The following is a 27,148-nucleotide window of genomic DNA, read 5'->3' on the forward strand; positions in this document are numbered from 1 at the left end:
CCAATGAGAACAAGATACAAGAACTAACTGTTAAAGAGTTAATTTACAAAAATAGCTGTCACGCAGAGTCAGTAACTTTACATATTCGGACAGTTCCGAACCTTTTTCTGCATCTATGTTTAATAAATCCCTCCTAAAATGTCCTAGCTTACGCTTGTCAGCATTGCGTCCGCGGCCCTTTGTAGCTTTGTCCCAATTCAAGGGCTGCGACCTTCTAAGGACGTATTTTAAGACCGATTGCGTCACAGCAGAGCGACTTGAGGCTGGTAAGGACGTCCCAATTCAAAGGATGCTTAGAATGAAGCCTCAAAATGCGTCCTCATTTCTCCGCGCTGTTAAGGATAGAACGAATGGATCCTTAACAGCCGAGGATATCCCAAGAGTCATTGCGCGCCTGCAACGGCAGCTGGATATTATAAAATAAACAATTCAAACCTTCATTAAATAAAAGTGTGTATTTATCAAAAAAAAAGTTTGTCACTGTTTTAGTATTATAAGTTATGTTTTGTGTTAATATTATTATTTTTATGATGCATATATTTCTAAGGTTGATTTAATTTAATATACTGTTGAATAGTTTAATCTACATCAACGTGTCATATTTTCTAAACTAAATTAATATTTAATATTATTATTTTTATGATGCATATATTTCTAAGGTTGATTGATTTAATTTAATATACTGTTGAATAGTTTAATCTACATCAACGTGTCATATTTTCTAAACTAAATTAATATTTTTCTGATTTCATATTTATTTTAATAAATCAGAAACGTTTCCGCTATGTCCTGCTGACAGGCGCAGCAGGTGACGCCAATTATGGTTGTCCGAAGGTTAGACCGTCTCATTTCAGTTCTCTTCGCGAACTTCTGAAGCTGCCACCTTGAAAGACCGAGTGCTCATTTTTAAGGTCCCATGCTTATAAGGTCGCAGCCCTTGAATTGGGACACAGCTTTTGCCTCCAACTAATCCTCGCCCACCCGGAGACGTTGCAATGTTTAAAAACCTTTAAGGAGTCTTTACTTGTAGATGGTGCCTTATGCATGTGAGGTTAGCTGAGGCTGAAAGCAACCTCAGTTAACTAATAAATGTGTCAGACAGTCTAGCTGCTGTTAGCTGCTAAACTAAAATTACTAAAACTATAACTGAAACTAAATAAAATAAAAACTAAATAGAAATGTGTTTGCAAAATAAAAACTAAACTAAAACTAACAAAACCATTCATGAAACTAACTAAAACTAAACTTAAATTTAAAGCAAAATTGAAAACGATACTAAAATAAAAACTAATTTAAAAAAGCAAAACTATAATAACCTTGGTGTACGCAAGCAAGCACACACACATAGCATTTAAATGAACAAATTATTGTTTTTTATCTGCCCTCTTCTTCTTCATCTCCTCCCTCCATTGGTCAAGTGGCATAACAGCAGTCAGGGGACAGTAAATGTGGCCATAATACTGGCTGTGGCCAGTATCTTTGTTCCGGGGCTGGTGGCACAGACTGCACTTGTTTTTGTCCACAGTGCGGACGTAGGGCCTCCGAGCAGGTGGTGGGGAGGGAATGGGGCCAGCTGGAGCAATCTGCCGGATGACAGGAACTGGACATAAAAACACAAACGGGGCAAATGCAGGACTGGGGTTGGGAACAACAGGTAATGGAGCAGAATCAGCAGGGAACAACTGCCTTGGTCGGAAAACCTTTGGAGGAGGGGGGTGCGGGGCTGGAACTGCAGACTTTCGCTTGTCCACTGCCTTTCCCACTGTGCTTGCTGGCAGGTGGTAGCGGTGTTGGGGGCCAAGCTGTGGGGGGGCTGTAGTGGGGCGAGTCTGTCCAGGCGGGAGAGGCCTAGCAGCAATAGGAATGGGGGCTGGCAAGTTCACACCCTGAAGCAGGATGGCACATTCTTGCCTCTTTAGCCGCTTCTTGTGCCATTGATTTAAAGTTGTTTGATTCACCTGAAACAATTGCAGGGTGGTATTCTCCATCACAGTCCCATTGCCCAGGACCAGCTGCCGGATCTTGCTGTAGTCCCTCAGAATTAGAGTCCATCTTGTTACAGCATGATTTCCTATTTTTTTGGGGCTCCTGTGAATATCACAGAGTTTAACAAAGATAGACTCTACCAGGCGGCAACAGTCTGGCCACTGGGCAGGGGATCCTGTTGACCCAAGGACGCAACGGGTCATGCTATCCACACCAGGTGTGAATTCAGGCTTGGTTTTTGAGCACCTGAAGCGTCCTGTTGTAAGATTCACCTGGTGCCGGGCAGCATACGCCACTCTCTGCTGGTCATATGGAAGCAGGCTTTGCCATAGGGCAATGATGGTACTGGCCTGCTGGTGGCTCAGAGTTTGACCAGATTCCATCCTAAGCCCCACCAAGTAGCTTGCAAGGTTGTCCACTCTATCTATCCCTGGTACACTGCGTTCATCCACAGCCTGGTAAAATATAAGAGTGAATCAATGTTAAAAAGATACAATATCACAGGCAGAACAACAGCACAACTAGCACAATGTACTTGTCACAAAAATTCTTACCAGTGGTTTCTCAGGGACTGGTTGCACTGCTGGGGGAGCAGTGGCTACAGAGACAGTGAGGGTGGTCGGGAGAGGAAGGACGGAGGCGTACGTGGTTGTGGCGGATGGAGCAGAGGTGGCGTAGGTCATCATGGCAGATGGACCAGACGTGATGTAGGTGGTCGTGAAGGATGGACCAGAGGTGGTGTAGGTGGTCGTGGAGGATGGACCAGAGGCGGCATAGGTGCTTGTGGAGGATGGCGAAGAGGTGGCGTAGGTCATTATGTCGGATAGACCAAACGTGGCGTAGGTGGTCAAGGAGGATGGACCAGAGGTGGTGTAGGTGGTCGTGGAGGATAGACCAAAGGTGGCGTAGGTGCTTGTGGAGGATGGCACAGAGGTGGCGTAGGTCATAATGTCGGATGGACCAGACGTGGCGTAGGTGGTCATGGAGGATGGACCAGAGGTGGTGTAGGTGGTCGTGGAGGATGGATCAGAGGCGGCGTAGGTGCTTGTGAAGGATGGCGCAGAGGTGGGGTAGGCCATTATGGCGGATGGACCAGACGTGGCATAGGTGGTCATGGAGGATGGACCAGAGGTGGTCGTGGAGGATGCACCAGAGGTGGTGTAGGTGGTTGTGGAGGATGGCGCAGAGGTGGTGTAGGTGGTCGTGGAGGATGGACCAGAGGTGGTGTAGGTGGTCGTGGAGGATGGCGCAGAGGTGGTGTAGGTGGTCGTGGAGGATGGACCAGAGGTGGTGTAGGTGGTTGTGGAGGATGGCGCAGAGGTGGTGTAGGTCATCATGGCGGATGGACCAGACGTGGCATAGGTGGTCATGGACGATGGCCCAGAGGTGGTGTAGGTGGTCGTGGAGGATGGACCAGAGGCGGCGTAAAACTGAAAAAAGGGGAAAAACATGTTTATGGAATTTAATCTATCTTGTTTACTTTGCTTTTTATGAATCTATTTACTCTTTAGATTGAATTAATGGTATTTTGTTTGTTTCTATTTTTCATTTTATTGCGCTATACAAATAAAGTTAAAGGGATAGTTCACTTTAAAATGAAAATTCTGTCATCATTTACTCATCCTCATGTTGTTCTAAACACAAAAGAAGATATTTTGATAAATGATGGTAAACACACAGAAGTAAGTGACCATAGACTTCCATAGTAGGAAAAAAATATTTTGGAAGTATTGTGATAAATGACTAAGAAAATATTTTGATAAATGATGGTAAGCACACGGTTGACGGTACCCATTACATACCATCCTTTTTTTATTCCTAATATGGAAGTCTATGGTCGCTTACTGCTGTGTGGTTACTATCATTTCTCAAAATATCTTCTTTTGTGTTCATTAGAAAAAATAAATTCATACAGGTTAAGAACAACATGAGGATGAGTAAATGATGACAGAATTTTCGTTTTAAAGTGAACTATTCCTTTAATAGTGCTATACAAATAATACTACTTGAACTGTTATTATTAAGAATAGTTACCAGTTGTTGATTAGGTGCTGCTGTATTGGTGTTAGCAGACCCAGTCTGGGCAGAGGCAGGAGTGCTGGCAACGCTGGTCGTGGCGGGTGATGAGCCAGAGGACAGGTCCAGCGCCTCAATAGTGGGATCCAGGTTGAGGTCCAAACTGATATCTCCGAAGCCCTCATCCTCCAACTCCTCCTCTGTGCCCACATCCTCCAACATCTGATCTGTCACCTCAGAGTCAGGATCCAAATCCTGTAAGGCCTGCCCTGTTTGACGGTACAGGTAATCTATACCTATGAGTTCACCTGGGACAGACAGGAGAACACAGTTAGAAGGAAATAAAAAAAAATATATATAAATATTATATATTTTTATGCAATATAAAAAGCAATTTAAAGTTGAAACTCACCAGTATAGACAGATGGTGGCTGAAAAGATGGTGCAAGCTCTCTTCCAAGTACCTTAACACTTTGGGTGTTGACACAGTGCATCAGGTCCCCGGAGTAGCTTAACATGGATGGAGGTTTGCCTGCCAGAGATGCCATTTTACGGTCTTGATTCCATCTGTTCAGGCCTTCCAGGAGGTACAGCTGGAAATTCAAGCTGTTGGCACTTGTTCCTTTAGACAAGATCAATAACTTTACATTACTTTTTTGTGCTATGCTATTGAAAGCCATTCATTGTGTCACCCTTAATATTTCTGATGAATAATGATTTATACTGACCTGGAATGAACCTGTTCAGATGGAGATGAAAGGACTCCAGTGATGTGGAGCCCCTTGCACATCTGTAATTTGGCAGCACAATACCATTTTTGGTGGTGGTGCCGGTCTGTGTGTAGAGCAGCACACCTGGTTCGTCCTGAATGCACTTTACGTGCTTCTTCTGGAGTTGCCAGATGTTCTGCATCCTCTGCTGGTCCAAAAGAGGGACACCAAGAAGGTCTCGACCCTTTACCCCCATCAGCTCACTGAGGAGGTGCTCAATCATCAAGATGGTCTGCTTCTCTCCTCTTGTCCGCCTTCGGCAGTGCAGGGCCAATTCCTCCTTGGTGATCCGTTGATCCACCATATTGTCGGTGATGTTAGGGATACCTTCATGTCTCAGCTGCTCCCTCTTGGCCTGCCTCAGCAGAGACACATCCCCACTGTCCCATTCAAAAATACAGGAAGACATGCGTGCCATTAAAATGGGGTAAAGAGGATGTGCATCCTTAGTGCACCCAGCTGCCAGTCGCCGCATGAAGTGGTAGATGTCCAGCTTCACCACCAAGTCTGGCCACCCACCAAATCGCTGCTTGAGCTTGGTCTGCCCAGTGCCCTCCCGACAGCAATCGCAGTCCACATAAAGGAGCTGAGGCGGAGCCACACCTGCATCAGTGTACCTCCGGATGAGGTCAGCTGCCATTCGGTCCAGGGCTGGACCCTCCTGAGCTGTCAGAACACTAATGAGGATTTGGCCCACCTCATTGCTGACAGATGTTAGCCACAATGCTGTCCCCTTTGCAAACCCCGACAGCTTCTTTGTGATCTGTAATTACACAGAAAAGACAGTGAGTGATGCTTTATTCACTCACTCTCAATTATTTATACAGTTATGCAAAAATATTGTGAAATATAAGTAAATAAAGTGCAGAAATTTTATAAATAGATTTTATTTCCTTATTTCAAATGTATTGAAAACATTACACATTCAATTCCAAATCAAAATATTAACAAAATGTACAAGTCTGTCTTGTTCTTTTAAAGGGAAGCAAAGAAAATGAATATTAAGCTGTTCAAAAAAATAGAAGTGTCAACACTTATAAACTGAAGAAATTTCTTAAGATTAAACTTCACTTTAAGCTAATGAATTACAAATATTTAGTTGCATAACCACTGTTGTTGATAACTGCTGCACATCTGTGTCAAAATAACCAATACTGCCTTTACTGTGTACTGTTGCTTGAATTCAGTACACGGGGGACCCCTGAGGTTCTGTCAATAACCACTAGACCCTAAAATAACAATTGTACTCTCATCAGGCCACAAAATGTTACACTATTTTTCTTTGGGCCAGGGCTGATGTGATTCTGCAGATGTCTTTATTTTAACACTGATATTTTACAAGAGCTTATTGCAAACTTTGCATCATAACTTTGCTGCATTTCTTTATACGCATTACGCAAGGATGGAATGGTCTATTTTACTTCAAAATTCAGCAGCAGATGTATTTTATAACAATGGGTGAAACATTTGCGGGAACAAAATAATTTCCAATGCAGAAATATTACTACGAATAACGAATAACAGTGGTTTATCAGGTTACTGATGTTGCACTGCTATTTTTTTGTACATAATATTTTATGGAACATTACTTACGTATTTTAGGTCAGTGCTACTACTAATGGTGTATTTACAATTCTTTTTATTGAAATGTAAAAAGTAGTTACCTTTTTGGTGGAGTCCATATTAAGGATGCATCCATATGTGGAGGTTATGCTGGCTTTAATGTGGTCAATCCTGCACAAGATATCTCGCCCATAAACAGCCAGCATCCACCTGTGGGAGGGGATAGTTTCAGGCTCAGGTGGCTCCTGAAACCTCACAGGAAGCAGGCTTGGCTGGGAGGTGAAGTCTGAGCAGGCACCAAGGTATCGGCAAAGGCGCTTCAGCCACTCTTCGCTGTGGTTCTCCCGCAGCTGCCTCACTAAGCGAGAAGGGCTGTTGCCCAGGGCCCTCTCCCTGAGGAACCTTATGACCCACATGTCACAGGCATACCTGAATGAAACAAAGTGAAAGAGAGACAGAAAGACACAAACATTAAAACCAGCTCATCTCAATTGTGTTTTAAATGACAAAACAGTTGTTACACAAGCTAAATAATCTCAGTATACTCACTTTCGAGTTAGGATCAGCCTAAATTCCAATCTGTGAGCTAAGTCCAGCTGGTCCAAGATGGCCTTGCTGGTGGAAATAAAGGCCGCTTTGCACCCACTGCACCAGAGAGTCTCTGTGATCATAAGATAAAAGCGGTCCACATCCAGAACCTGGCGGGCTCTCTTGTGTGCCCCATAGCCTGTGAGCTGTCTCCCACACACAGGACAGGACAGCCTGACCTTCCAGAGGTGGTATGGCATCCAGAGTAGAAGCCTGTGTGTAAAGAAACGCTCTGGAGCGGGGCCTTGGTGATAGATCAGAGCTGGCTCTGGTGGATCATACCACAGCTTCAGGTCGGTACGAAGCCGATGTTGCTTCCACAAAGCTGCTGAAATCCACTTCTGATCCTGTAGTGGTATGGTTTTCATCAACTTTGTGGGAAGCCATCCAGACTCTGAACCTGGAGCGGTCACCCTATCCTCGGCAGGTTGGACAGAGGATCCAGCCACAAATGGAGCAGCAGAGGAAACACAGGTGGAGCTGATCACAGGGGTGAGAGGAGCAGAGGACGTCCCAGAAGAGGCCGCGGCTGATACTTCCTATTGTAATAAAAAAAAAGACAAACACATAGACATGATTACAAGCCACTTATGAGGAATGTAGCATATTTATGTGATCCAATAATTTTAGTGTGAAGAAAACGATTAAATTAAAGAGTTTCTCACAACACTGGAAGCAGCTCCTGGACCACAGGAAGAAGAGGTTGCTTCAGACACAGAAGAAGGAGGAAGAGACAGGGGGGAGACGGTCTGAATATACAGCCTGGGACTGCGAGCAGGAGATGGTGTCCTAGGTGCAGGGCTGGGCAATGCAGAAGTGCTAACAGGCTGCAAGATTAAGAGATGGCAGTTTACAATTTTGAATGAAATAATCTATCATTATCAGGTATTGCAGTAACGATGATTAGATAAACTCTGCATATCTTTATGGAATGAAATGTCTTTTTTTTACTATACCTTGGTTGCATGCGTCCTTGCAACACCTAGATTTGGCTTTAAAGCTGCACCATGGACACCACCAAACCGCGGCTTTGTAAACTGACAAAAAGAAATTAGTAACATTATGTGAAGCATACACAGTGATAAAATGCTATAAAATATGATAACATAAATATCTGCAAAGGCATGCATTTACCGATGCCAAAGTTAAAGTAGGCTTTAAAGGTGCCTTTCCAGATGTTGTTTCTGACTGCCCTGGTGTTACAGGTGGTGACGTGGATGGTGTGGATGACACAGGGGCCAAACTGGAAGGCTACAGTTTCAGAGAAAAGGAAATTAAATTCAAAAACAAACAAAACACAGCGGCTTTGTAAACTGACAAAAAGAAATTAGTAACATTATGTGAAGCATACACAGTGATAAAATGCTATAACATATGATAACATAAATATCTGCAAAGGCATGCATTTACCGATGCCAAAGTTAAAGTAGGCTTTAAAGGTGCCTTTCCAGATGTTGTTTCTGACTGCCCTCGTGTTACAGGTGGTGACGTGGATGGTGTGGATGACACAGGGGCCAAACTGGAAGGCTACAGTTTCACAGAAAAGGAAATTAAATTCAAAAATAAACAAAACACCATCAACACATCACAGTTTTATGAAACACTTCTTATACCTTTTTTGTATGGAAACCACAGTCACATGTCTGTGTCCCCCCAAACAGAGACATTTGCCCCCTGTGTTGCAGTGGACACTTCTCAATCTGTAACATATGACAGTGAATCATAACTACCTCTTCCCTCTAAATATGACATTCTTTCTTGTGTTTATATACATGTCCAACTTTACCTTTTGATACAGGTCATGCCATTTCTTCTGCCGTGGTGCCGGTCTGTTTCCCGCCTCAGAAGGCCAGACCCCCTGTGTGGCAAATCTGCGCAGGCGGGCCATCCATTCACCCTCACTCATAGCCCTGTGCTTCTTGTGCTTGGAAGCCATCTTCCAATAAAAGATAGCGTGTGGCAAAATACAAAGTTTATGACTATTCAATAGAACTGAGTAGTTAATCAATTTCATACATTTTTTTTCAAATAGCATATATTTAATCTCAGTGTTTTATTACAAGGTTATAGTTTGATATTTGGGAGGAAGGGATAATGTGGTGGTGTGTGGGTAAAATATGCCATAACTCAAAAAATCCTGATTATTGCATACCATTTCAATTACATAGGCTTACCCTTATGAAAATTAACCATGGTTTAACTACAGTTAAAACCATGGTAACCACAAAATAACCATGGTTTTGACAATCGTGGTTTTCCAAAACCATAGTTAAACCATGGTTAGTGTAATAAAACCATGGTTTTGCTGATTGTAATAAATACACCAAAAAAACATGATTACTACACTTTCACCACAATAAAACCATGGTTATTTTCACACCCCTTACGAAAATTAACCATGCTTTTACTACAGCTAAAACCAAGAAGCCATGGTTACTGTAGTAAAACCATGGTAACCACAAATAACCATGGTTTTCACAATTATGGTTTTCCAAAACCATGGTTTTGCTGATAGTAATCAATACACACAAAAGTAAACATGGTTACTACACTTTTACCACAATAAAACCTAACGTTAGGTTCATTTTCATAAGGAACAATTAGCCTAACTTACATAATGTTTACTATCGATTAGCCCAGTAAACAAGCCTCATATTACGTTATAAAACGTCAGCTATTTTTAGCCAACTTAATGTACGCATATCAACGTAATAACGTGAATTATGCACGATAGTAATTATATCGATATAAACATGTAAAACTGTAAAAGTAATGAAACTGGCCGCTAACTTTACTTGATCTCTAAGTTACATAAATAAGACGTTTATCTGTGTAACTTACACGTAAAACGTTAGCTAATTAGCCAATTAACTAAATATAACACACAAAAAAACTAAATATAACACCATTATTGGCTTCTTACCTCTAGTTGGAAACGTGAAATTCAAAGTAAATCCGGGACAACTTTCTTTCTAAACTGCTGGAAACCGCTGGCGATGCTCCGCCAGGTAGATGGAAATGATGCAGTGATTGGTTGTCAGCAAAGGCAAGGAGACGACGATTTCGGAAATTGACTTTATTGATTGGCTGAACTGTGAGGTAAAGATACACATACTGATACGTGATTGATGCATATACGTATAAAAAAGTTGAAAATGGATGATAGTGACTGGCTGTCAACAGAGGCAATGATGGGATTAGGCTTTATTGATTGGCTGTGACAAAGTTGGAAAGATGCTAACAGTGATATGTGATTGGATGGCAATAGACAGTCTCTCGTTCTCCCGGCACCGCTATTCCAGCCACAAAAATGCTCCCGGCAGGAATTTTCATGACAAATCACAGCAAATATAGCAGTCGGCAAAAGGAGGCGCAGAGAAACCTTGGCCCGTACGGGGATCGAACCCGCGACCTTGGCGTTATTAGCACCACGCTCTAACCAACTGAGCTAACCGGCCACGGAAAGGCACCAGTCTCTGCCAAGACTGACATGAATGTTCCACAGTGTAGCAGCATCAAGAAGCAAAGCTAAACAAGGGCTCGTCCGGGATTTGAACCCGGGACCTCTCGCACCCAAAGCGAGAATCATACCCCTAGACTAACGAGCCAAGCCGTGCTGTCTTTTTGCCGTGCCACCGAGAGACATGTGACCACAACACAGTCACCAGCTTCCTCAAGCAGTTCCTTGGGATGGGCCTGTTTGGTCCTGCTCCTCTGTTTGGCCACAATGAGCCCTAGTGTTGGGCTGGTGTCAAAATAAGCACTTATCGATATAAGTACATGCTTATTGCTTAATATTTGAAATGGTGTGAGAGAACTCGACTGGTCTGCATAAATCTCGGACCTGAACCCAGCTGAACACCTTTGTTATGGATTACAGGCTCTGAGCAAAACACTCATCACCCAAACCCATCAATGATTTGTTCACAGGGTCACAGTCATTTCAGCACAGAAAAAGTCCTTTGCAAAACTGTTGCAACATAGACGGAAACAAAATTATTTGACATGGTCTGTAAGGCATAGCATTAATATTTGTTTTGATTGGAGAAACTGGAATAGATAAATATGTTCATTTATTTTTAAAGCCAGTTCAGCATCTATGGCTATATTCATGGCGAGAACTGGTTTTTGGCAAAGTCAGAAATGCGGGTTAGGTGAATTGGAGATGTCAAATTGCCCTTCCCTCGGTTTGTGTGTGTGTGTATAGATCAACGTGTCTGTTGTTTTTGGACTGTTTAAGGAAACCAAATAACACAGTGCCCAGAGTAATTCCATGCTGACTGAAGGAGAACATGTACACCCCAAACAGAAAGGCCTCCTGACCCAGCCAGGGCTTGAACAGGGGACCTTGTTGCTGTGAGGCAGCTGTGCTCTGTTTGGGGTGGCAACTGTGTCGCCCCAAACATCTTTATTAAAAGGGGCATCCCAACACTTAGTGTAGTTTTAACGTCAAGTAACATCTTAGAAGCCATGTCCTTATCGCATTTTCCAAGTGTTGATCTTAGATTTTAGGAGAAAATTCTGATAAATCATCCGGTAACTAAACTGGACACCATGCATCACTAGCCTGGTTGTATATTTAAGTCTCATAGCTCCAGGCACCTCAGGGTACCTACCCAGTGGCCAGGATGATGTGCCTTTCCCGGCCAGGAGGGAGTAGGACAAATAGCCTGGGTCATTTTTCGGGTTGAGTCAATTGTGTTGTTTGAAATCAACTCATCGCTTGTTAAAACAGCAAGCCCTCCGGTCGAAAGCTTAAAGGGTAGGGGGATCGTCTAGGGGTTAACAAACAAAAGACAACCTCGGACACGGTTTCGACCTGACAAGACCAAAGGCGGAGGTGTCGCTGAGAGGTCCCTGACGTCCTTTGCGGGTTTCTCGTTGACATTCCATTCCTTTCCTGCCAATATTGCCATACAAAGCGGCGTTGTGGGTTAAAGCTCCGAGGGACCTCTCACATGAACGTCTCCGATACGGATGTTTTTTCACAAAGCAACATGGAGCAGGAGCTTAACACTCCAAGAGCATTTTGTTGCCATTTAAAATTGGAATCATTTTCTTTCAATGTTCATTTGTCTTCGTGTCATTTCTGGTAAGTCTTTTTAATGCATTTCATTGTCAGATTGTACACAAGAGCTGTGTGTTTCCTTTGGCCTGTACACATGAGCTGTGTGTTTTCTTTGTCCTAAACGTCAATGCATTTTTCATTTATTCTATGTTTTCGTACATGTTTAATTTGCTTCCTTGTAATGTCCTTGTGTTTGCTGAAATTTTGCGACTTGTGAGTTGTTGGCCCACCGCCAGGGTGACCAGAAAAAGTGCTCAATGTTGCTTGAATTAACTCATTTTTGTCTAGAGCCTGAGTGCTCTGGTAAAAAGGCTTAAAGGGCAGGGGGATTGTTTTGGGGTAACAAACACTGTTCCCTTGGATACCCAAAAAGTCTTACAGGTCCCACCGAACTCGGATCGCTGGATTCAGAGTCCAGAGTGCTAACCATTACACCATGGAACCACTCTTTGCGTTAGGGCCTGACCCGCCGGGTCACGGAGAAAAGGCCACTCGGATAGGGACCTTAGGTTAAAAAAACTCTCAAAAGGCTGCCCTCAATGCCGAAACCCGGGATCGAACCAGGGACCTTTAGATCTTCAGTCTAACGCTCTCCCAACTGAGCTATTTCGGCCACAAAAATGCTCCCGGCAGGAATTTTCATGACAAATCACAGCAAATATAGCAGTCGGCAAAAGGAGGCACAGGGAAACCTTGGCCCGTACGGGGATCGAACCCGCGACCTTGGCGTTATTAGCACCACGCTCTAACCAACTGAGCTAACCGGCCACGGAAAGGCACCAGTCTCTGCCAAGACTGACATGAATGTTCCACAGTGTAGCAGCATCAAGAAGCAAAGCTAAACAAGGGCTCGTCCGGGATTTGAACCCGAGACCTCTCGCACCCAAAGCGAGAATCATACCCCTAGACCAACGAGCCAAGCCGTGCTGTCTTTTTGCCGTGCCACCGAGACATGTGACCACAACACAGTCACCAGCTTCCTCAAGCAGTTCCTTGGGATGGGCCTGTTTGGTCCTGCTCCTCTGTTTGGCCACAATGAGCCCTAGTGTTGGGCTGGTGTCAAAATAAGCACTTATCGATATAAGTACATGCTTATTGCTTAATATTTGAAATGGTGTGAGAGAACTCGACTGGTCTGCATAAATCTCGGACCTGAACCCAGCTGAACACCTTTGTTATGGATTACAGGCTCTGAGCAAAACACTCATCACCCAAACCCATCAATGATTTGTTCACAGGGTCACAGTCATTTCAGCACAGAAAAAGTCCTTTGCAAAACTGTTGCAACATAGACGGAAACAAAATTATTTGACATGGTCTGTAAGGCATAGCATTAATATTTGTTTTGATTGGAGAAACTGGAATAGATAAATATGTTCATTTATTTTTAAAGCCAGTTCAGCATCTATGGCTATATTCATGGCGAGAACTGTTTTTTGGCAAAGTCAGAAATGCGGGTTAGGTGAATTGGAGATGTCAAATTGCCCTTCCCTCGGTTTGTGTGTGTGTGTATAGATCAACGTGTCTGTTGTTTTTGGACTGTTTAAGGAAACCAAATAACACAGTGCCCAGAGTAATTCCATGCTGACTGAAGGAGAACATGTACACCCCAAACAGAAAGGCCTCCTGACCCAGCCAGGGCTTGAACAGGGGACCTTGTTGCTGTGAGGCAGCTGTGCTCTGTTTGGGGTGGCAACTGTGTCGCCCCAAACATCTTTATTAAAAGGGGCATCCCAACACTTAGTGTAGTTTTAACGTCAAGTAACATCTTAGAAGCCATGTCCTTATCGCATTTTCCAAGTGTTGATCTTAGATTTTAGGAGAAAATTCTGATAAATCATCCGGTAACTAAACTGGACACCATGCATCACTAGCCTGGTTGTATATTTAAGTCTCATAGCTCCAGGCACCTCAGGGTACCTACCCAGTGGCCAGGATGATGTGCCTTTCCCGGCCAGGAGGGAGTAGGACAAATAGCCTGGGTCATTTTTCGGGTTGAGTCAATTGTGTTGTTTGAAATCAACTCATCGCTTGTTAAAACAGCAAGCCCTCCGGTCGAAAGCTTAAAGGGTAGGGGGATCGTCTAGGGGTTAACAAACAAAAGACAACCTCGGACACGGTTTCGACCTGACAAGACCAAAGGCGGAGGTGTCGCTGAGAGGTCCCTGACGTCCTTTGCGGGTTTCTCGTTGACATTCCATTCCTTTCCTGCCAATATTGCCATACAAAGCGGCGTTGTGGGTTAAAGCTCCGAGGGACCTCTCACATGAACGTCTCCGATACGGATGTTTTTTCACAAAGCAACATGGAGCAGGAGCTTAACACTCCAAGAGCATTTTGTTGCCATTTAAAATTGGAATCATTTTCTTTCAATGTTCATTTGTCTTCGTGTCATTTCTGGTAAGTCTTTTTAATGCATTTCATTGTCAGATTGTACACAAGAGCTGTGTGTTTCCTTTGGCCTGTACACATGAGCTGTGTGTTTTCTTTGTCCTAAACGTCAATGCATTTTTCATTTATTCTATGTTTTCGTACATGTTTAATTTGCTTCCTTGTAATGTCCTTGTGTTTGCTGAAATTTTGCGACTTGTGAGTTGTTGGCCCACCGCCAGGGTGACCAGAAAAAGTGCTCAATGTTGCTTGAATTAACTCATTTTTGTCTAGAGCCTGAGTGCTCTGGTAAAAAGGCTTAAAGGGCAGGGGGATTGTTTTGGGGTAACAAACACTGTTCCCTTGGATACCCAAAAAGTCTTACAGGTCCCACCGAACTCGGATCGCTGGATTCAGAGTCCAGAGTGCTAACCATTACACCATGGAACCACTCTTTGCGTTAGGGCCTGACCCGCCGGGTCACGGAGAAAAGGCCACTCGGATAGGGACCTTAGGTTAAAAAAACTCTCAAAAGGCTGCCCTCAATGCCGAAACCCGGGATCGAACCAGGGACCTTTAGATCTTCAGTCTAACGCTCTCCCAACTGAGCTATTTCGGCCACAAAAATGCTCCCGGCAGGAATTTTCATGACAAATCACAGCAAATATAGCAGTCGGCAAAAGGAGGCACAGGGAAACCTTGGCCCGTACGGGGATCGAACCCGCGACCTTGGCGTTATTAGCACCACGCTCTAACCAACTGAGCTAACCGGCCACGGAAAGGCACCAGTCTCTGCCAAGACTGACATGAATGTTCCACAGTGTAGCAGCATCAAGAAGCAAAGCTAAACAAGGGCTCGTCCGGGATTTGAACCCGAGACCTCTCGCACCCAAAGCGAGAATCATACCCCTAGACCAACGAGCCAAGCCGTGCTGTCTTTTTGCCGTGCCACCGAGACATGTGACCACAACACAGTCACCAGCTTCCTCAAGCAGTTCCTTGGGATGGGCCTGTTTGGTCCTGCTCCTCTGTTTGGCCACAATGAGCCCTAGTGTTGGGCTGGTGTCAAAATAAGCACTTATCGATATAAGTACATGCTTATTGCTTAATATTTGAAATGGTGTGTGAGAGAACTCGACTGGTCTGCATAAATCTCGGACCTGAACCCAGCTGAACACCTTTGTTATGGATTACAGGCTCTGAGCAAAACACTCATCACCCAAACCCATCAATGATTTGTTCACAGGGTCACAGTCATTTCAGCACAGAAAAAGTCCTTTGCAAAACTGTTGCAACATAGACGGAAACAAAATTATTTGACATGGTCTGTAAGGCATAGCATTAATATTTGTTTTGATTGGAGAAACTGGAATAGATAAATATGTTCATTTATTTTTAAAGCCAGTTCAGCATCTATGGCTATATTCATGGCGAGAACTGGTTTTTGGCAAAGTCAGAAATGCGGGTTAGGTGAATTGGAGATGTCAAATTGCCCTTCCCTCGGTTTGTGTGTGTGTGTATAGATCAACGTGTCTGTTGTTTTTGGACTGTTTAAGGAAACCAAATAACACAGTGCCCAGAGTAATTCCATGCTGACTGAAGGAGAACATGTACACCCCAAACAGAAAGGCCTCCTGACCCAGCCAGGGCTTGAACAGGGGACCTTGTTGCTGTGAGGCAGCTGTGCTCTGTTTGGGGTGGCAACTGTGTCGCCCCAAACATCTTTATTAAAAGGGGCATCCCAACACTTAGTGTAGTTTTAACGTCAAGTAACATCTTAGAAGCCATGTCCTTATCGCATTTTCCAAGTGTTGATCTTAGATTTTAGGAGAAAATTCTGATAAATCATCCGGTAACTAAACTGGACACCATGCATCACTAGCCTGGTTGTATATTTAAGTCTCATAGCTCCAGGCACCTCAGGGTACCTACCCAGTGGCCAGGATGATGTGCCTTTCCCGGCCAGGAGGGAGTAGGACAAATAGCCTGGGTCATTTTTCGGGTTGAGTCAATTGTGTTGTTTGAAATCAACTCATCGCTTGTTAAAACAGCAAGCCCTCCGGTCGAAAGCTTAAAGGGTAGGGGGATCGTCTAGGGGTTAACAAACAAAAGACAACCTCGGACACGGTTTCGACCTGACAAGACCAAAGGCGGAGGTGTCGCTGAGAGGTCCCTGACGTCCTTTGCGGGTTTCTCGTTGACATTCCATTCCTTTCCTGCCAATATTGCCATACAAAGCGGCGTTGTGGGTTAAAGCTCCGAGGGACCTCTCACATGAACGTCTCCGATACGGATGTTTTTTCACAAAGCAACATGGAGCAGGAGCTTAACACTCCAAGAGCATTTTGTTGCCATTTAAAATTGGAATCATTTTCTTTCAATGTTCATTTGTCTTCGTGTCATTTCTGGTAAGTCTTTTTAATGCATTTCATTGTCAGATTGTACACAAGAGCTGTGTGTTTCCTTTGGCCTGTACACATGAGCTGTGTGTTTTCTTTGTCCTAAACGTCAATGCATTTTTCATTTATTCTATGTTTTCGTACATGTTTAATTTGCTTCCTTGTAATGTCCTTGTGTTTGCTGAAATTTTGCGACTTGTGAGTTGTTGGCCCACCGCCAGGGTGACCAGAAAAAGTGCTCAATGTTGCTTGAATTAACTCATTTTTGTCTAGAGCCTGAGTGCTCTGGTAAAAAGGCTTAAAGGGCAGGGGGATTGTTTTGGGGTAACAAACACTGTTCCCTTGGATACCCAAAAAGTCTTACAGGTCCCACCGAACTCGGATCGCTGGATTCAGAGTCCAGAGTGCTAACCATTACACCATGGAACCACTCTTTGCGTTAGGGCCTGACCCGCCGGGTCACGGAGAAAAGGCCACTCGGATAGGGACCTTAGGTTAAAAAAACTCTCAAAAGGCTGCCCTCAATGCCGAAACCCGGGATCGAACCAGGGACCTTTAGATCTTCAGTCTAACGCTCTCCCAACTGAGCTATTTCGGCCACAAAAATGCTCCCGGCAGGAATTTTCATGACAAATCACAGCAAATATAGCAGTCGGCAAAAGGAGGCACAGGGAAACCTTGGCCCGTACGGGGATCGAACCCGCGACCTTGGCGTTATTAGCACCACGCTCTAACCAACTGAGCTAACCGGCCACGGAAAGGCACCAGTCTCTGCCAAGACTGACATGAATGTTCCACAGTGTAGCAGCATCAAGAAGCAAAGCTAAACAAGGGCTCGTCCGGGATTTGAACCCAAGACCTCTCGCACCCAAAGCGAGAATCATACCCCTAGACCAACGAGCCAAGCCGTGCTGTCTTTTTGCCGTGCCACCGAGACATGTGACCACAACACAGTCACCAGCTTCCTCAAGCAGTTCCTTGGGATGGGCCTGTTTGGTCCTGCTCCTCTGTTTGGCCACAATGAGCCCTAGTGTTGGGCTGGTGTCAAAATAAGCACTTATCGATATAAGTACATGCTTATTGCTTAATATTTGAAATGGTGTGAGAGAACTCGACTGGTCTGCATAAATCTCGGACCTGAACCCAGCTGAACACCTTTGTTATGGATTACAGGCTCTGAGCAAAACACTCATCACCCAAACCCATCAATGATTTGTTCACAGGGTCACAGTCATTTCAGCACAGAAAAAGTCCTTTGCAAAACTGTTGCAACATAGACGGAAACAAAATTATTTGACATGGTCTGTAAGGCATAGCATTAATATTTGTTTTGATTGGAGAAACTGGAATAGATAAATATGTTCATTTATTTTTAAAGCCAGTTCAGCATCTATGGCTATATTCATGGCGAGAACTGGTTTTTGGCAAAGTCAGAAATGCGGGTTAGGTGAATTGGAGATGTCAAATTGCCCTTCCCTCGTTTTGTGTGTGTGTGTGTATAGATCAACGTGTCTGTTGTTTTTGGACTGTTTAAGGAAACCAAATAACACAGTGCCCAGAGTAATTCCATGCTGACTGAAGGAGAACATGTACACCCCAAACAGAAAGGCCTCCTGACCCAGCCAGGGCTTGAACAGGGTACCTTGTTGCTGTGAGGCAGCTGTGCTCTGTTTGGGGTGGCAACTGTTTCGCCCCAAACATCTTTATTAAAAGGGGCATCCCAACACTTAGTGTAGTTTTAACGTCAAGTAACATCTTAGAAGCCATGTCCTTATCGCATTTTCCAAGTGTTGATCTTAGATTTTAGGAGAAAATTCTGATAAATCATCCGGTAACTAAACTGGACACCATGCATCACTAGCCTGGTTGTATATTTAAGTCTCATAGCTCCAGGCACCTCAGGGTACCTACCCAGTGGCCAGGATGATGTGCCTTTCCCGGCCAGGAGGGAGTAGGACAAATAGCCTGGGTCATTTTTCGGGTTGAGTCAATTGTGTTGTTTGAAATCAACTCATCGCTTGTTAAAACAGCAAGCCCTCCGGTAGAAAGCTTAAAGGGTAGGGGGATCGTCTAGGGGTTAACAAACAAAAGACAACCTCGGACACGGTTTCGATCTGACAAGACCAAAGGCGGAGGTGTCGCTGAGAGGTCCCTGACGTCCTTTGCGGGTTTCTCGTTGACATTCCATTCCTGCCAATATTGCCATACAAAGCGGCGTTGTGGGTTAAAGCTCCGAGGGACGAGTCTAAAGAGGGGCTCGTCCGGGATTTGAACCCGGGACCTCTCGCACCCTAAGCGAGAATCATACCCCTAGACCAACGAGCCACTCAAAGCGTGTCACCCCCGCCCCCCTGGGAAACATTTTCCCACCACATAGCAGCCAGCTTCCAACAAGCCAAAGCATTCATTAGACGGATGTTAGGGGAATTATCTCAAATGGTAGAGCGCTCGCTTAGCATGCGAGAGGTAGCGGGATCGATGCCCGCATTCTCCACGTGATTGTGGTTTGTTGTTAATTGCTCTGATGTCACACACCGGAAGCTTGAAGCTTCACATTGGGTCCACACATGAACGTCTCCGATACGGATGTTTTTTCACAAAGCAACATGGAGCAGGAGCTTAACACTCCAAGAGCATTTTGTTGCCATTTAAAATTGGAATCATTTTCTTTCAATGTTCATTTGTCTTCGTGTCATTTCTGGTAAGTCTTTTTAATGCATTTCATTGTCAGATTGTACACAAGAGCTGTGTGTTTCCTTTGGCCTGTACACATGAGCTGTGTGTTTTCTTTGTCCTAAACGTCAATGCATTTTTCATTTATTCTATGTTTTCGTACATGTTTAATTTGCTTCCTTGTAATGTCCTTGTGTTTGCTGAAATTTTGCGACTTGTGAGTTGTTGGCCCACCGCCAGGGTGACCAGAAAAAGTGCTCAATGTTGCTTGAATTAACTCATTTTTGTCTAGAGCCTGAGTGCTCTGGTAAAAAGGCTTAAAGGGCAGGGGGATTGTTTTGGGGTAACAAACACTGTTCCCTTGGATACCCAAAAAGTCTTACAGGTCCCACCGAACTCGGATCGCTGGATTCAGAGTCCAGAGTGCTAACCATTACACCATGGAACCACTCTTTGCGTTAGGGCCTGACCCGCCGGGTCACGGAGAAAAGGCCACTCGGATAGGGACCTTAGGTTAAAAAAACTCTCAAAAGGCTGCCCTCAATGCCGAAACCCGGGATCGAACCAGGGACCTTTAGATCTTCAGTCTAACGCTCTCCCAACTGAGCTATTTCGGCCACAAAAATGCTCCCGGCAGGAATTTTCATGACAAATCACAGCAAATATAGCAGTCGGCAAAAGGAGGCACAGGGAAACCTTGGCCCGTACGGGGATCGAACCCGCGACCTTGGCGTTATTAGCACCACGCTCTAACCAACTGAGCTAACCGGCCACGGAAAGGCACCAGTCTCTGCCAAGACTGACATGAATGTTCCACAGTGTAGCAGCATCAAGAAGCAAAGCTAAACAAGGGCTCGTCCGGGATTTGAACCCGAGACCTCTCGCACCCAAAGCGAGAATCATACCCCTAGACCAACGAGCCAAGCCGTGCTGTCTTTTTGCCGTGCCACCGAGACATGTGACCACAACACAGTCACCAGCTTCCTCAAGCAGTTCCTTGGGATGGGCCTGTTTGGTCCTGCTCCTCTGTTTGGCCACAATGAGCCCTAGTGTTGGGCTGGTGTCAAAATAAGCACTTATCGATATAAGTACATGCTTATTGCTTAATATTTGAAATGGTGTGAGAGAACTCGACTGGTCTGCATAAATCTCGGACCTGAACCCAGCTGAACACCTTTGTTATGGATTACAGGCTCTGAGCAAAACACTCATCACCCAAACCCATCAATGATTTGTTCACAGGGTCACAGTCATTTCAGCACAGAAAAAGTCCTTTGCAAAACTGTTGCAACATAGACGGAAACAAAATTATTTGACATGGTCTGTAAGGCATAGCATTAATATTTGTTTTGATTGGAGAAACTGGAATAGATAAATATGTTCATTTATTTTTAAAGCCAGTTCAGCATCTATGGCTATATTCATGGCGAGAACTGGTTTTTGGCAAAGTCAGAAATGCGGGTTAGGTGAATTGGAGATGTCAAATTGCCCTTCCCTCGGTTTGTGTGTGTGTGTATAGATCAACGTGTCTGTTGTTTTTGGACTGTTTAAGGAAACCAAATAACACAGTGCCCAGAGTAATTCCATGCTGACTGAAGGAGAACATGTACACCCCAAACAGAAAGGCCTCCTGACCCAGCCAGGGCTTGAACAGGGGACCTTGTTGCTGTGAGGCAGCTGTGCTCTGTTTGGGGTGGCAACTGTTTCGCCCCAAACATCTTTATTAAAAGGGGCATCCCAACACTTAGTGTAGTTTTAACGTCAAGTAACATCTAAGAAGCCATGTCCTTATCGCATTTTCCAAGTGTTGATCTTAGATTTTAGGAGAAAATTCTGATAAATCATCCGGTAACTAAACTGGACACCATGCATCACTAGCCTGGTTGTATATTTAAGTCTCATAGCTCCAGGCACCTCAGGGTACCTACCCAGTGGCCAGGATGATGTGCCTTTCCCGGCCAGGAGGGAGTAGGACAAATAGCCTGGGTCATTTTTCGGGTTGAGTCAATTGTGTTGTTTGAAATCAACTCATCGCTTGTTAAAACAGCAAGCCCTCCGGTAGAAAGCTTAAAGGGTAGGGGGATCGTCTAGGGGTTAACAAACAAAAGACAACCTCGGACACGGTTTCGACCTGACAAGACCAAAGGCGGAGGTGTCGCTGAGAGGTCCCTGACGTCCTTTGCGGGTTTCTCGTTGACATTCCATTCCTGCCAATATTGCCATACAAAGCGGCGTTGTGGGTTAAAGCTCCGAGGGACGAGTCTAAAGAGGGGCTCGTCCGGGATTTGAACCCGGGACCTCTCGCACCCTAAGCGAGAATCATACCCCTAGACCAACGAGCCACTCAAAGCGTGTCACCCCCGCCCCCCTGGGAAACATTTTTCCCGGCAGGATTCCCGGCAGGAATTTTCATGACAAAACACAGCAAATATAGCAGTCGGCAAAAGGAGGCGCAGAGAAACCTTGGCCCGTACGGGGATCGAACCCGCGACCTTGGCGTTATTAGCACCACGCTCTAACCAACTGAGCTAACCGGCCACGGAAAGGCACCAGTCTCTGCCAAGACTGACATGAATGTTCCACAGTGTAGCAGCATCAAGAAGCAAAGCTAAACAAGGGCTCGTCCGGGATTTGAACCCGGGACCTCTCGCACCCAAAGCGAGAATCATACCCCTAGACCAACGAGCCAAGCCGTGCTGTCTTTTTGCCGTGCCACCGAGAGACATGTGACCACAACACAGTCACCAGCTTCCTCAAGCAGTTCCTTGGGATGGGCCTGTTTGGTCCTGCTCCTCTGTTTAGCCACAATGAGCCCTAGTGTTGGGCTGGTGTCAAAATAAGCACTTATCGATATAAGTACATGCTTATTGCTTAATATTTGAAATGGTGTGAGAGAACTCGACTGGTCTGCATAAATCTCGGACCTGAACCCAGCTGAACACCTTTGTTATGGATTACAGGCTCTGAGCAAAACACTCATCACCCAAACCCATCAATGATTTGTTCACAGGGTCACAGTCATTTCAGCACAGAAAAAGTCCTTTGCAAAACTGTTGCAACATAGACGGAAACAAAATTATTTGACATGGTCTGTAAGGCATAGCATTAATATTTGTTTTGATTGGAGAAACTGGAATAGATAAATATGTTCATTTATTTTTAAAGCCAGTTCAGCATCTAAGGCTATATTCATGGCGAGAACTGGTTTTTGGCAAAGTCAGAAATGCGGGTTAGGTGAATTGGAGATGTCAAATTGCCCTTCCCTCGGTTTGTGTGTGTGTGTGTATAGATCAACGTGTCTGTTGTTTTTGGACTGTTTAAGGAAACCAAATAACACAGTGCCCAGAGTAATTCCATGCTGACTGAAGGAGAACATGTACACCCCAAACAGAAAGGCCTCCTGACCCAGCCAGGGCTTGAACAGGGGACCTTGTTGCTGTGAGGCAGCTGTGCTCTGTTTGGGGTGGCAACTGTTTCGCCCCAAACATCTTTATTAAAAGGGGCATCCCAACACTTAGTGTAGTTTTAACGTCAAGTAACATCTTAGAAGCCATGTCCTTATCGCATTTTCCAAGTGTTGATCTTAGATTTTAGGAGAAAATTCTGATAAATCATCCGGTAACTAAACTGGACACCATGCATCACTAGCCTGGTTGTATATTTAAGTCTCATAGCTCCAGGCACCTCAGGGTACCTACCCAGTGGCCAGGATGATGTGCCTTTCCCGGCCAGGAGGGAGTAGGACAAATAGCCTGGGTCATTTTTTGGGTTGAGTCAATTGTGTTGTTTGAAATCAACTCATCGCTTGTTAAAACAGCAAGCCCTCCGGTAGAAAGCTTAAAGGGTAGGGGGATCGTCTAGGGGTTAACAAACAAAAGACAACCTCGGACACGGTTTCGACCTGACAAGACCAAAGGCGGAGGTGTCGCTGAGAGGTCCCTGACGTCCTTTGCGGGTTTCTCATTGACATTCCATTCCTTTCCTGCCAATATTGCCATACAAAGCGGCGTTGTGGGTTAAAGCTCCGAGGGACGAGTCTAAAGAGGGGCTCGTCCGGGATTTGAAGCCGGGACCTCTCGCACCCTAAGCGAGAATCATACCCCTAGACCAACGAGCCACTCAAAGCGTGTCACCCCGGCCCCCTTGGGAAACATTTTCCCACCACATAGCAGCCAGCTTCCAACAAGCCAAAGCATTCATTAGACGGATGTAAGGGGAATTAGCTCAAATGGTAGAGCGCTCGCTTAGCATGTTAGAGGTAGCGGGATCGATGCCCGCATTCTCAACGTGATTGTGGTTTGTTGTTAATTGCTCTGATGTCACACACCGGAAGCGTGAAGCTTCACGTTGGGTCCACACATGAACGTCTCCGATACGGATGTTTTTTCACAAAGCAACATGGAGCAGGAGCTTAACACTCCAAGAGCATTTTGTTGCCATTTAAAATTGGAATCATTTTCTTTCAATGTTCATTTGTCTTCGTGTCATTTCTGGTAAGTCTTTTTAATGCATTTCATTGTCAGATTGTACACAAGAGCTGTGTGTTTCCTTTGGCCTGTACACATGAGCTGTGCGTTTTCTTTGTCCTAAACGTCAATGCATTTTTCATTTATTCTATGTTTTCGTACATGTTTAATTTGCTTCCTTGTAATGTCCTTGTGTTTGCTGAAATTTTGCGACTTGTGAGTTGTTGGCCCACCGCCAGGGTGACCAGAAAAAGTGCTCAATGTTGCTTGAATTAACTCATTTTTGTCTAGAGCCTGAGTGCTCTGGTAAAAAGGCTTAAAGGGCAGGGGGATGGTTTTGGGGTAACAAACACTGTTCCCTTGGATACCCAAAAAGTCTTACAGGTCCCACCGAGATTTGAACTCGGATCGCTGGATTCAGAGTCCAGAGTGCTAACCATTACACCATGGAACCACTCTTTGCGTTAGGGCCTGACCCGCCAGGTCACGGAGAAAAGGCCACTCGGACAGGGACCTTAGGTTCAAAAACTCTCAAAAGGCTGCCCTCAATGCCGAAACTCGGGATCGAACCAGGGACCTTTAGATCTTCAGTCTAACGCTCTCCCAACTGAGCTATTTCGGCCACAAAAATGCTGCCGGCAGGAATTTTTATGACAAATCACAGCAAATATAGCAGTCGGCAAAAGGAGGCGCAGAGAAACCTTGGCCCGTACGGGGATCGAACCCGCGACCTTGGCGTTATTAGCACCACGCTCTAACCAACTGAGCTAACCGTCCACGGAAAGGCACCAGTCTCTGCCAAGACTGACATGAATGTTCCACAGTGTAGCAGCATCAAGAAGCAAAGCTAAACAAGGGCTCGTCCGGGATTTTAACCCGGGACCTCTCGCACCCAAAGCGAGAATCATACCCCTAGACCAACGAGCCAAGCCGTGCTGTCTTTTTGCCGTGCCACCGAGAGACATGTGACCACAACACAGTCACCAGCTTCCTCAAGCAGTTCCTTGGGATGGGCCTGTTTGGTCCTGCTCCTCTGTTTAGCCACAATGAGCCCTAGTGTTGGGCTGGTGTCAAAATAAGCACTTATCGATATAAGTACATGCTTATTGCTTAATATTTGAAATGGTGTGAGAGAACTCGACTGGTCTGCATAAATCTCGGACCTGAACCCAGCTGAACACCTTTGTTATGGATTACAGGCTCTGAGCAAAACACTCATCACCCAAACCCATCAATGATTTGTTCACAGGGTCACAGTCATTTCAGCACAGAAAAAGTCCTTTGCAAAACTGTTGCAACATAGACGGAAACAAAATTATTTGACATGGTCTGTAAGGCATAGCATTAATATTTGTTTTGATTGGAGAAACTGGAATAGATAAATATGTTCATTTATTTTTAAAGCCAGTTCAGCATCTATGGCTATATTCATGGCGAGAACTGGTTTTTGGCAAAGTCAGAAATGCGGGTTAGGTGAATTGGAGATGTCAAATTGCCCTTCCCTCGGTTTGTGTGTGTGTGTGTATAGATCAACGTGTCTGTTGTTTTTGGACTGTTTAAGGAAACCAAATAACACAGTGCCCAGAGTAATTCCATGCTGACTGAAGGAGAACATGTACACCCCAAACAGAAAGGCCTCCTGACCCAGCCAGGGCTTGAACAGGGGACCTTGTTGCTGTGAGGCAGCTGTGCTCTGTTTGGGGTGGCAACTGTTTCGCCCCAAACATCTTTATTAAAAGGGGCATCCCAACACTTAGTGTAGTTTTAACGTCAAGTAACATCTTAGAAGCCATGTCCTTATCGCATTTTCCAAGTGTTGATCTTAGATTTTAGGAGAAAATTCTGATAAATCATCCGGTAACTAAACTGGACACCATGCATCACTAGCCTGGTTGTATATTTAAGTCTCATAGCTCCAGGCACCTCAGGGTACCTACCCAGTGGCCAGGATGATGTGCCTTTCCCGGCCAGGAGGGAGTAGGACAAATAGCCTGGGTCATTTTTCGGGTTGAGTCAATTGTGTTGTTTGAAATCAACTCATCGCTTGTTAAAACAGCAAGCCCTCCGGTAGAAAGCTTAAAGGGTAGGGGGATCGTCTAGGGGTTAACAAACAAAAGACAACCTCGGACACGGTTTCGACCTGACAAGACCAAAGGCGGAGGTGTCGCTGAGAGGTCCCTGACGTCCTTTGCGGGTTTCTCGTTGACATTCCATTCCTTTCCTGCCAATATTGCCATACAAAGCGGCGTTGTGGGTTAAAGCTCCGAGGGACGAGTCTAAAGAGGGGCTCGTCCGGGATTTGAACCCGGGACCTCTCGCACCCTAAGCGAGAATCATACCCCTAGACCAACGAGCCACTCAAAGCGTGTCACCCCCGCCCCCCTGGGAAACATTTTCCCACCACATAGCAGCCAGCTTGCAACAAGCCAAAGCATTCATTAGACGGATGTAAGGGGAATTAGCTCAAATGGTAGAGCGCTCGCTTAGCATGCGAGACGTAGCGGGATCGATGCCCGCATTCTCCACGTGATTGTGGTTTGTTGTTAATTGCTCTGATGTCACACACCGGAAGCGTGAAGCTTCACATTGGGTCCACACATGAACGTCTCCGATACGGATGTTTTTTCACAAAGCAACATGGAGCAGGAGCTTAACACTCCAAGAGCATTTTGTTGCCATTTAAAATTGGAATCATTTTCTTTCAATGTTCATTTGTCTTCGTGTCATTTCTGGTAAGTCTTTTTAATGCATTTCATTGTCAGATTGTACACAAGAGCTGTGTGTTTCCTTTGGCCTGTACACATGAGCTGTGCGTTTTCTTTGTCCTAAACGTCAATGCATTTTTCATTTATTCTATGTTTTCGTACATGTTTAATTTGCTTCCTTGTAATGTCCTTGTGTTTGCTGAAATTTTGCGACTTGTGAGTTGTTGGCCCACCGCCAGGGTGACCAGAAAAAGTGCTCAATGTTGCTTGAATTAACTCATTTTTGTCTAGAGCCTGAGTGCTCTGGTAAAAAGGCTTAAAGGGCAGGGGGATTGTTTTGGGGTAACAAACACTGTTCCCTTGGATACCCAAAAAGTCTTACAGGTCCCACCGAGATTTGAACTCGGATCGCTGGATTCAGAGTCCAGAGTGCTAACCATTACACCATGGAACCACTCTTTGCGTTAGGGCCTGACCCGCCGGGTCACGGAGAAAAGGCCACTCGGACAGGGACCTTAGGTTAAAAAAACTCTCAAAAGGCTGC

General features: G+C 45.0%; 1 protein-coding gene and 23 non-coding genes across 24 annotated transcripts; 1 reads left to right on the top strand and 23 right to left on the bottom strand.

Moving 5' to 3' along the window:
• Positions 1 to 1,326: 1,326 nt before the first annotated feature.
• Positions 1,327 to 10,201, bottom strand: LOC129437619 (uncharacterized). Its single transcript, XM_073858257.1, has 14 exons — positions 9,847 to 10,201; positions 8,710 to 8,859; positions 8,537 to 8,623; positions 8,334 to 8,450; positions 8,058 to 8,174; positions 7,880 to 7,960; positions 7,589 to 7,750; positions 6,885 to 7,462; positions 6,437 to 6,764; positions 4,731 to 5,535; positions 4,415 to 4,624; positions 4,021 to 4,310; positions 2,541 to 3,416; positions 1,327 to 2,441 (listed from the first exon to the last, which is right to left on the bottom strand). The coding sequence occupies exons 2-14, from the start codon at positions 8,857 to 8,859 to the stop codon at positions 1,365 to 1,367; spliced, it is 4,878 nt and encodes a 1,625-aa protein (XP_073714358.1). The 5' UTR covers positions 9,847 to 10,201; the 3' UTR covers positions 1,327 to 1,364.
• A 106-nt stretch (positions 10,202 to 10,307) lies between these two features.
• Positions 10,308 to 10,381, bottom strand: trnai-aau (transfer RNA isoleucine (anticodon AAU)). Its single transcript has one exon. It is a non-coding gene; the product is annotated as a tRNA-Ile (tRNA).
• Positions 10,382 to 10,459: 78 nt separating this feature from the next.
• Positions 10,460 to 10,531, bottom strand: trnap-ugg (transfer RNA proline (anticodon UGG)). The gene has a single exon. It is a non-coding gene; the product is annotated as a tRNA-Pro (tRNA).
• Positions 10,532 to 12,531: 2,000 nt separating this feature from the next.
• On the bottom strand, positions 12,532 to 12,604 carry trnaf-gaa (transfer RNA phenylalanine (anticodon GAA)). The gene has a single exon. It is a non-coding gene; the product is annotated as a tRNA-Phe (tRNA).
• Positions 12,605 to 12,685: 81 nt separating this feature from the next.
• trnai-aau (transfer RNA isoleucine (anticodon AAU)) lies at positions 12,686 to 12,759 on the bottom strand. Its single transcript has one exon. It is a non-coding gene; the product is annotated as a tRNA-Ile (tRNA).
• Positions 12,760 to 12,837: 78 nt separating this feature from the next.
• Positions 12,838 to 12,909, bottom strand: trnap-ugg (transfer RNA proline (anticodon UGG)). The gene has a single exon. It is a non-coding gene; the product is annotated as a tRNA-Pro (tRNA).
• A 1,998-nt stretch (positions 12,910 to 14,907) lies between these two features.
• On the bottom strand, positions 14,908 to 14,980 carry trnaf-gaa (transfer RNA phenylalanine (anticodon GAA)). The gene has a single exon. It is a non-coding gene; the product is annotated as a tRNA-Phe (tRNA).
• Positions 14,981 to 15,061: 81 nt separating this feature from the next.
• trnai-aau (transfer RNA isoleucine (anticodon AAU)) lies at positions 15,062 to 15,135 on the bottom strand. The gene has a single exon. It is a non-coding gene; the product is annotated as a tRNA-Ile (tRNA).
• A 78-nt stretch (positions 15,136 to 15,213) lies between these two features.
• On the bottom strand, positions 15,214 to 15,285 carry trnap-ugg (transfer RNA proline (anticodon UGG)). The gene has a single exon. It is a non-coding gene; the product is annotated as a tRNA-Pro (tRNA).
• Positions 15,286 to 17,285: 2,000 nt separating this feature from the next.
• Positions 17,286 to 17,358, bottom strand: trnaf-gaa (transfer RNA phenylalanine (anticodon GAA)). Its single transcript has one exon. It is a non-coding gene; the product is annotated as a tRNA-Phe (tRNA).
• Positions 17,359 to 17,439: 81 nt separating this feature from the next.
• trnai-aau (transfer RNA isoleucine (anticodon AAU)) lies at positions 17,440 to 17,513 on the bottom strand. Its single transcript has one exon. It is a non-coding gene; the product is annotated as a tRNA-Ile (tRNA).
• Positions 17,514 to 17,591: 78 nt separating this feature from the next.
• Positions 17,592 to 17,663, bottom strand: trnap-ugg (transfer RNA proline (anticodon UGG)). Its single transcript has one exon. It is a non-coding gene; the product is annotated as a tRNA-Pro (tRNA).
• A 1,350-nt stretch (positions 17,664 to 19,013) lies between these two features.
• Positions 19,014 to 19,085, bottom strand: trnap-agg (transfer RNA proline (anticodon AGG)). Its single transcript has one exon. It is a non-coding gene; the product is annotated as a tRNA-Pro (tRNA).
• An 892-nt stretch (positions 19,086 to 19,977) lies between these two features.
• On the bottom strand, positions 19,978 to 20,050 carry trnaf-gaa (transfer RNA phenylalanine (anticodon GAA)). The gene has a single exon. It is a non-coding gene; the product is annotated as a tRNA-Phe (tRNA).
• An 81-nt stretch (positions 20,051 to 20,131) lies between these two features.
• trnai-aau (transfer RNA isoleucine (anticodon AAU)) lies at positions 20,132 to 20,205 on the bottom strand. Its single transcript has one exon. It is a non-coding gene; the product is annotated as a tRNA-Ile (tRNA).
• A 78-nt stretch (positions 20,206 to 20,283) lies between these two features.
• trnap-ugg (transfer RNA proline (anticodon UGG)) lies at positions 20,284 to 20,355 on the bottom strand. Its single transcript has one exon. It is a non-coding gene; the product is annotated as a tRNA-Pro (tRNA).
• Positions 20,356 to 21,703: 1,348 nt separating this feature from the next.
• trnap-agg (transfer RNA proline (anticodon AGG)) lies at positions 21,704 to 21,775 on the bottom strand. The gene has a single exon. It is a non-coding gene; the product is annotated as a tRNA-Pro (tRNA).
• Positions 21,776 to 21,897: 122 nt separating this feature from the next.
• On the bottom strand, positions 21,898 to 21,971 carry trnai-aau (transfer RNA isoleucine (anticodon AAU)). Its single transcript has one exon. It is a non-coding gene; the product is annotated as a tRNA-Ile (tRNA).
• Positions 21,972 to 22,049: 78 nt separating this feature from the next.
• On the bottom strand, positions 22,050 to 22,121 carry trnap-ugg (transfer RNA proline (anticodon UGG)). The gene has a single exon. It is a non-coding gene; the product is annotated as a tRNA-Pro (tRNA).
• Positions 22,122 to 24,281: 2,160 nt separating this feature from the next.
• trnaq-cug (transfer RNA glutamine (anticodon CUG)) lies at positions 24,282 to 24,353 on the bottom strand. Its single transcript has one exon. It is a non-coding gene; the product is annotated as a tRNA-Gln (tRNA).
• A 401-nt stretch (positions 24,354 to 24,754) lies between these two features.
• On the bottom strand, positions 24,755 to 24,826 carry trnap-ugg (transfer RNA proline (anticodon UGG)). Its single transcript has one exon. It is a non-coding gene; the product is annotated as a tRNA-Pro (tRNA).
• A 1,357-nt stretch (positions 24,827 to 26,183) lies between these two features.
• trnap-agg (transfer RNA proline (anticodon AGG)) lies at positions 26,184 to 26,255 on the bottom strand. The gene has a single exon. It is a non-coding gene; the product is annotated as a tRNA-Pro (tRNA).
• Positions 26,256 to 26,351: 96 nt separating this feature from the next.
• trnaa-agc (transfer RNA alanine (anticodon AGC)) lies at positions 26,352 to 26,424 on the top strand. Its single transcript has one exon. It is a non-coding gene; the product is annotated as a tRNA-Ala (tRNA).
• Positions 26,425 to 26,986: 562 nt separating this feature from the next.
• trnaq-cug (transfer RNA glutamine (anticodon CUG)) lies at positions 26,987 to 27,058 on the bottom strand. Its single transcript has one exon. It is a non-coding gene; the product is annotated as a tRNA-Gln (tRNA).
• Positions 27,059 to 27,148: the final 90 nt, after the last annotated feature.

The sequence above is a fragment of the Misgurnus anguillicaudatus genome, chromosome 20 (genome assembly GCF_027580225.2).
Source record: "Misgurnus anguillicaudatus chromosome 20, ASM2758022v2, whole genome shotgun sequence".
NCBI lineage: Eukaryota > Metazoa > Chordata > Actinopteri > Cypriniformes > Cobitidae > Misgurnus > Misgurnus anguillicaudatus.

Bases quoted from the DNA above. Each gene is read 5' to 3' on its own strand.
- LOC129437619 (XM_073858257.1), bottom strand. From the start codon at position 8,859: ATGGCTTCCAAGCACAAGAAGCACAGGGCTATGAGTGAGGGTGAATGG. The intron at 7,463-7,588 runs GTGAGAAACTCT...TTATTACAATAG, and splicing joins CAGGAGCTGCTTCCAGTGTT to GAAGTATCAGCCGCGGCCTC. The intron at 4,625-4,730 runs GTCAGTATAAAT...TCTTGTCTAAAG, and splicing joins TCTGAACAGGTTCATTCCAG to GAACAAGTGCCAACAGCTTG.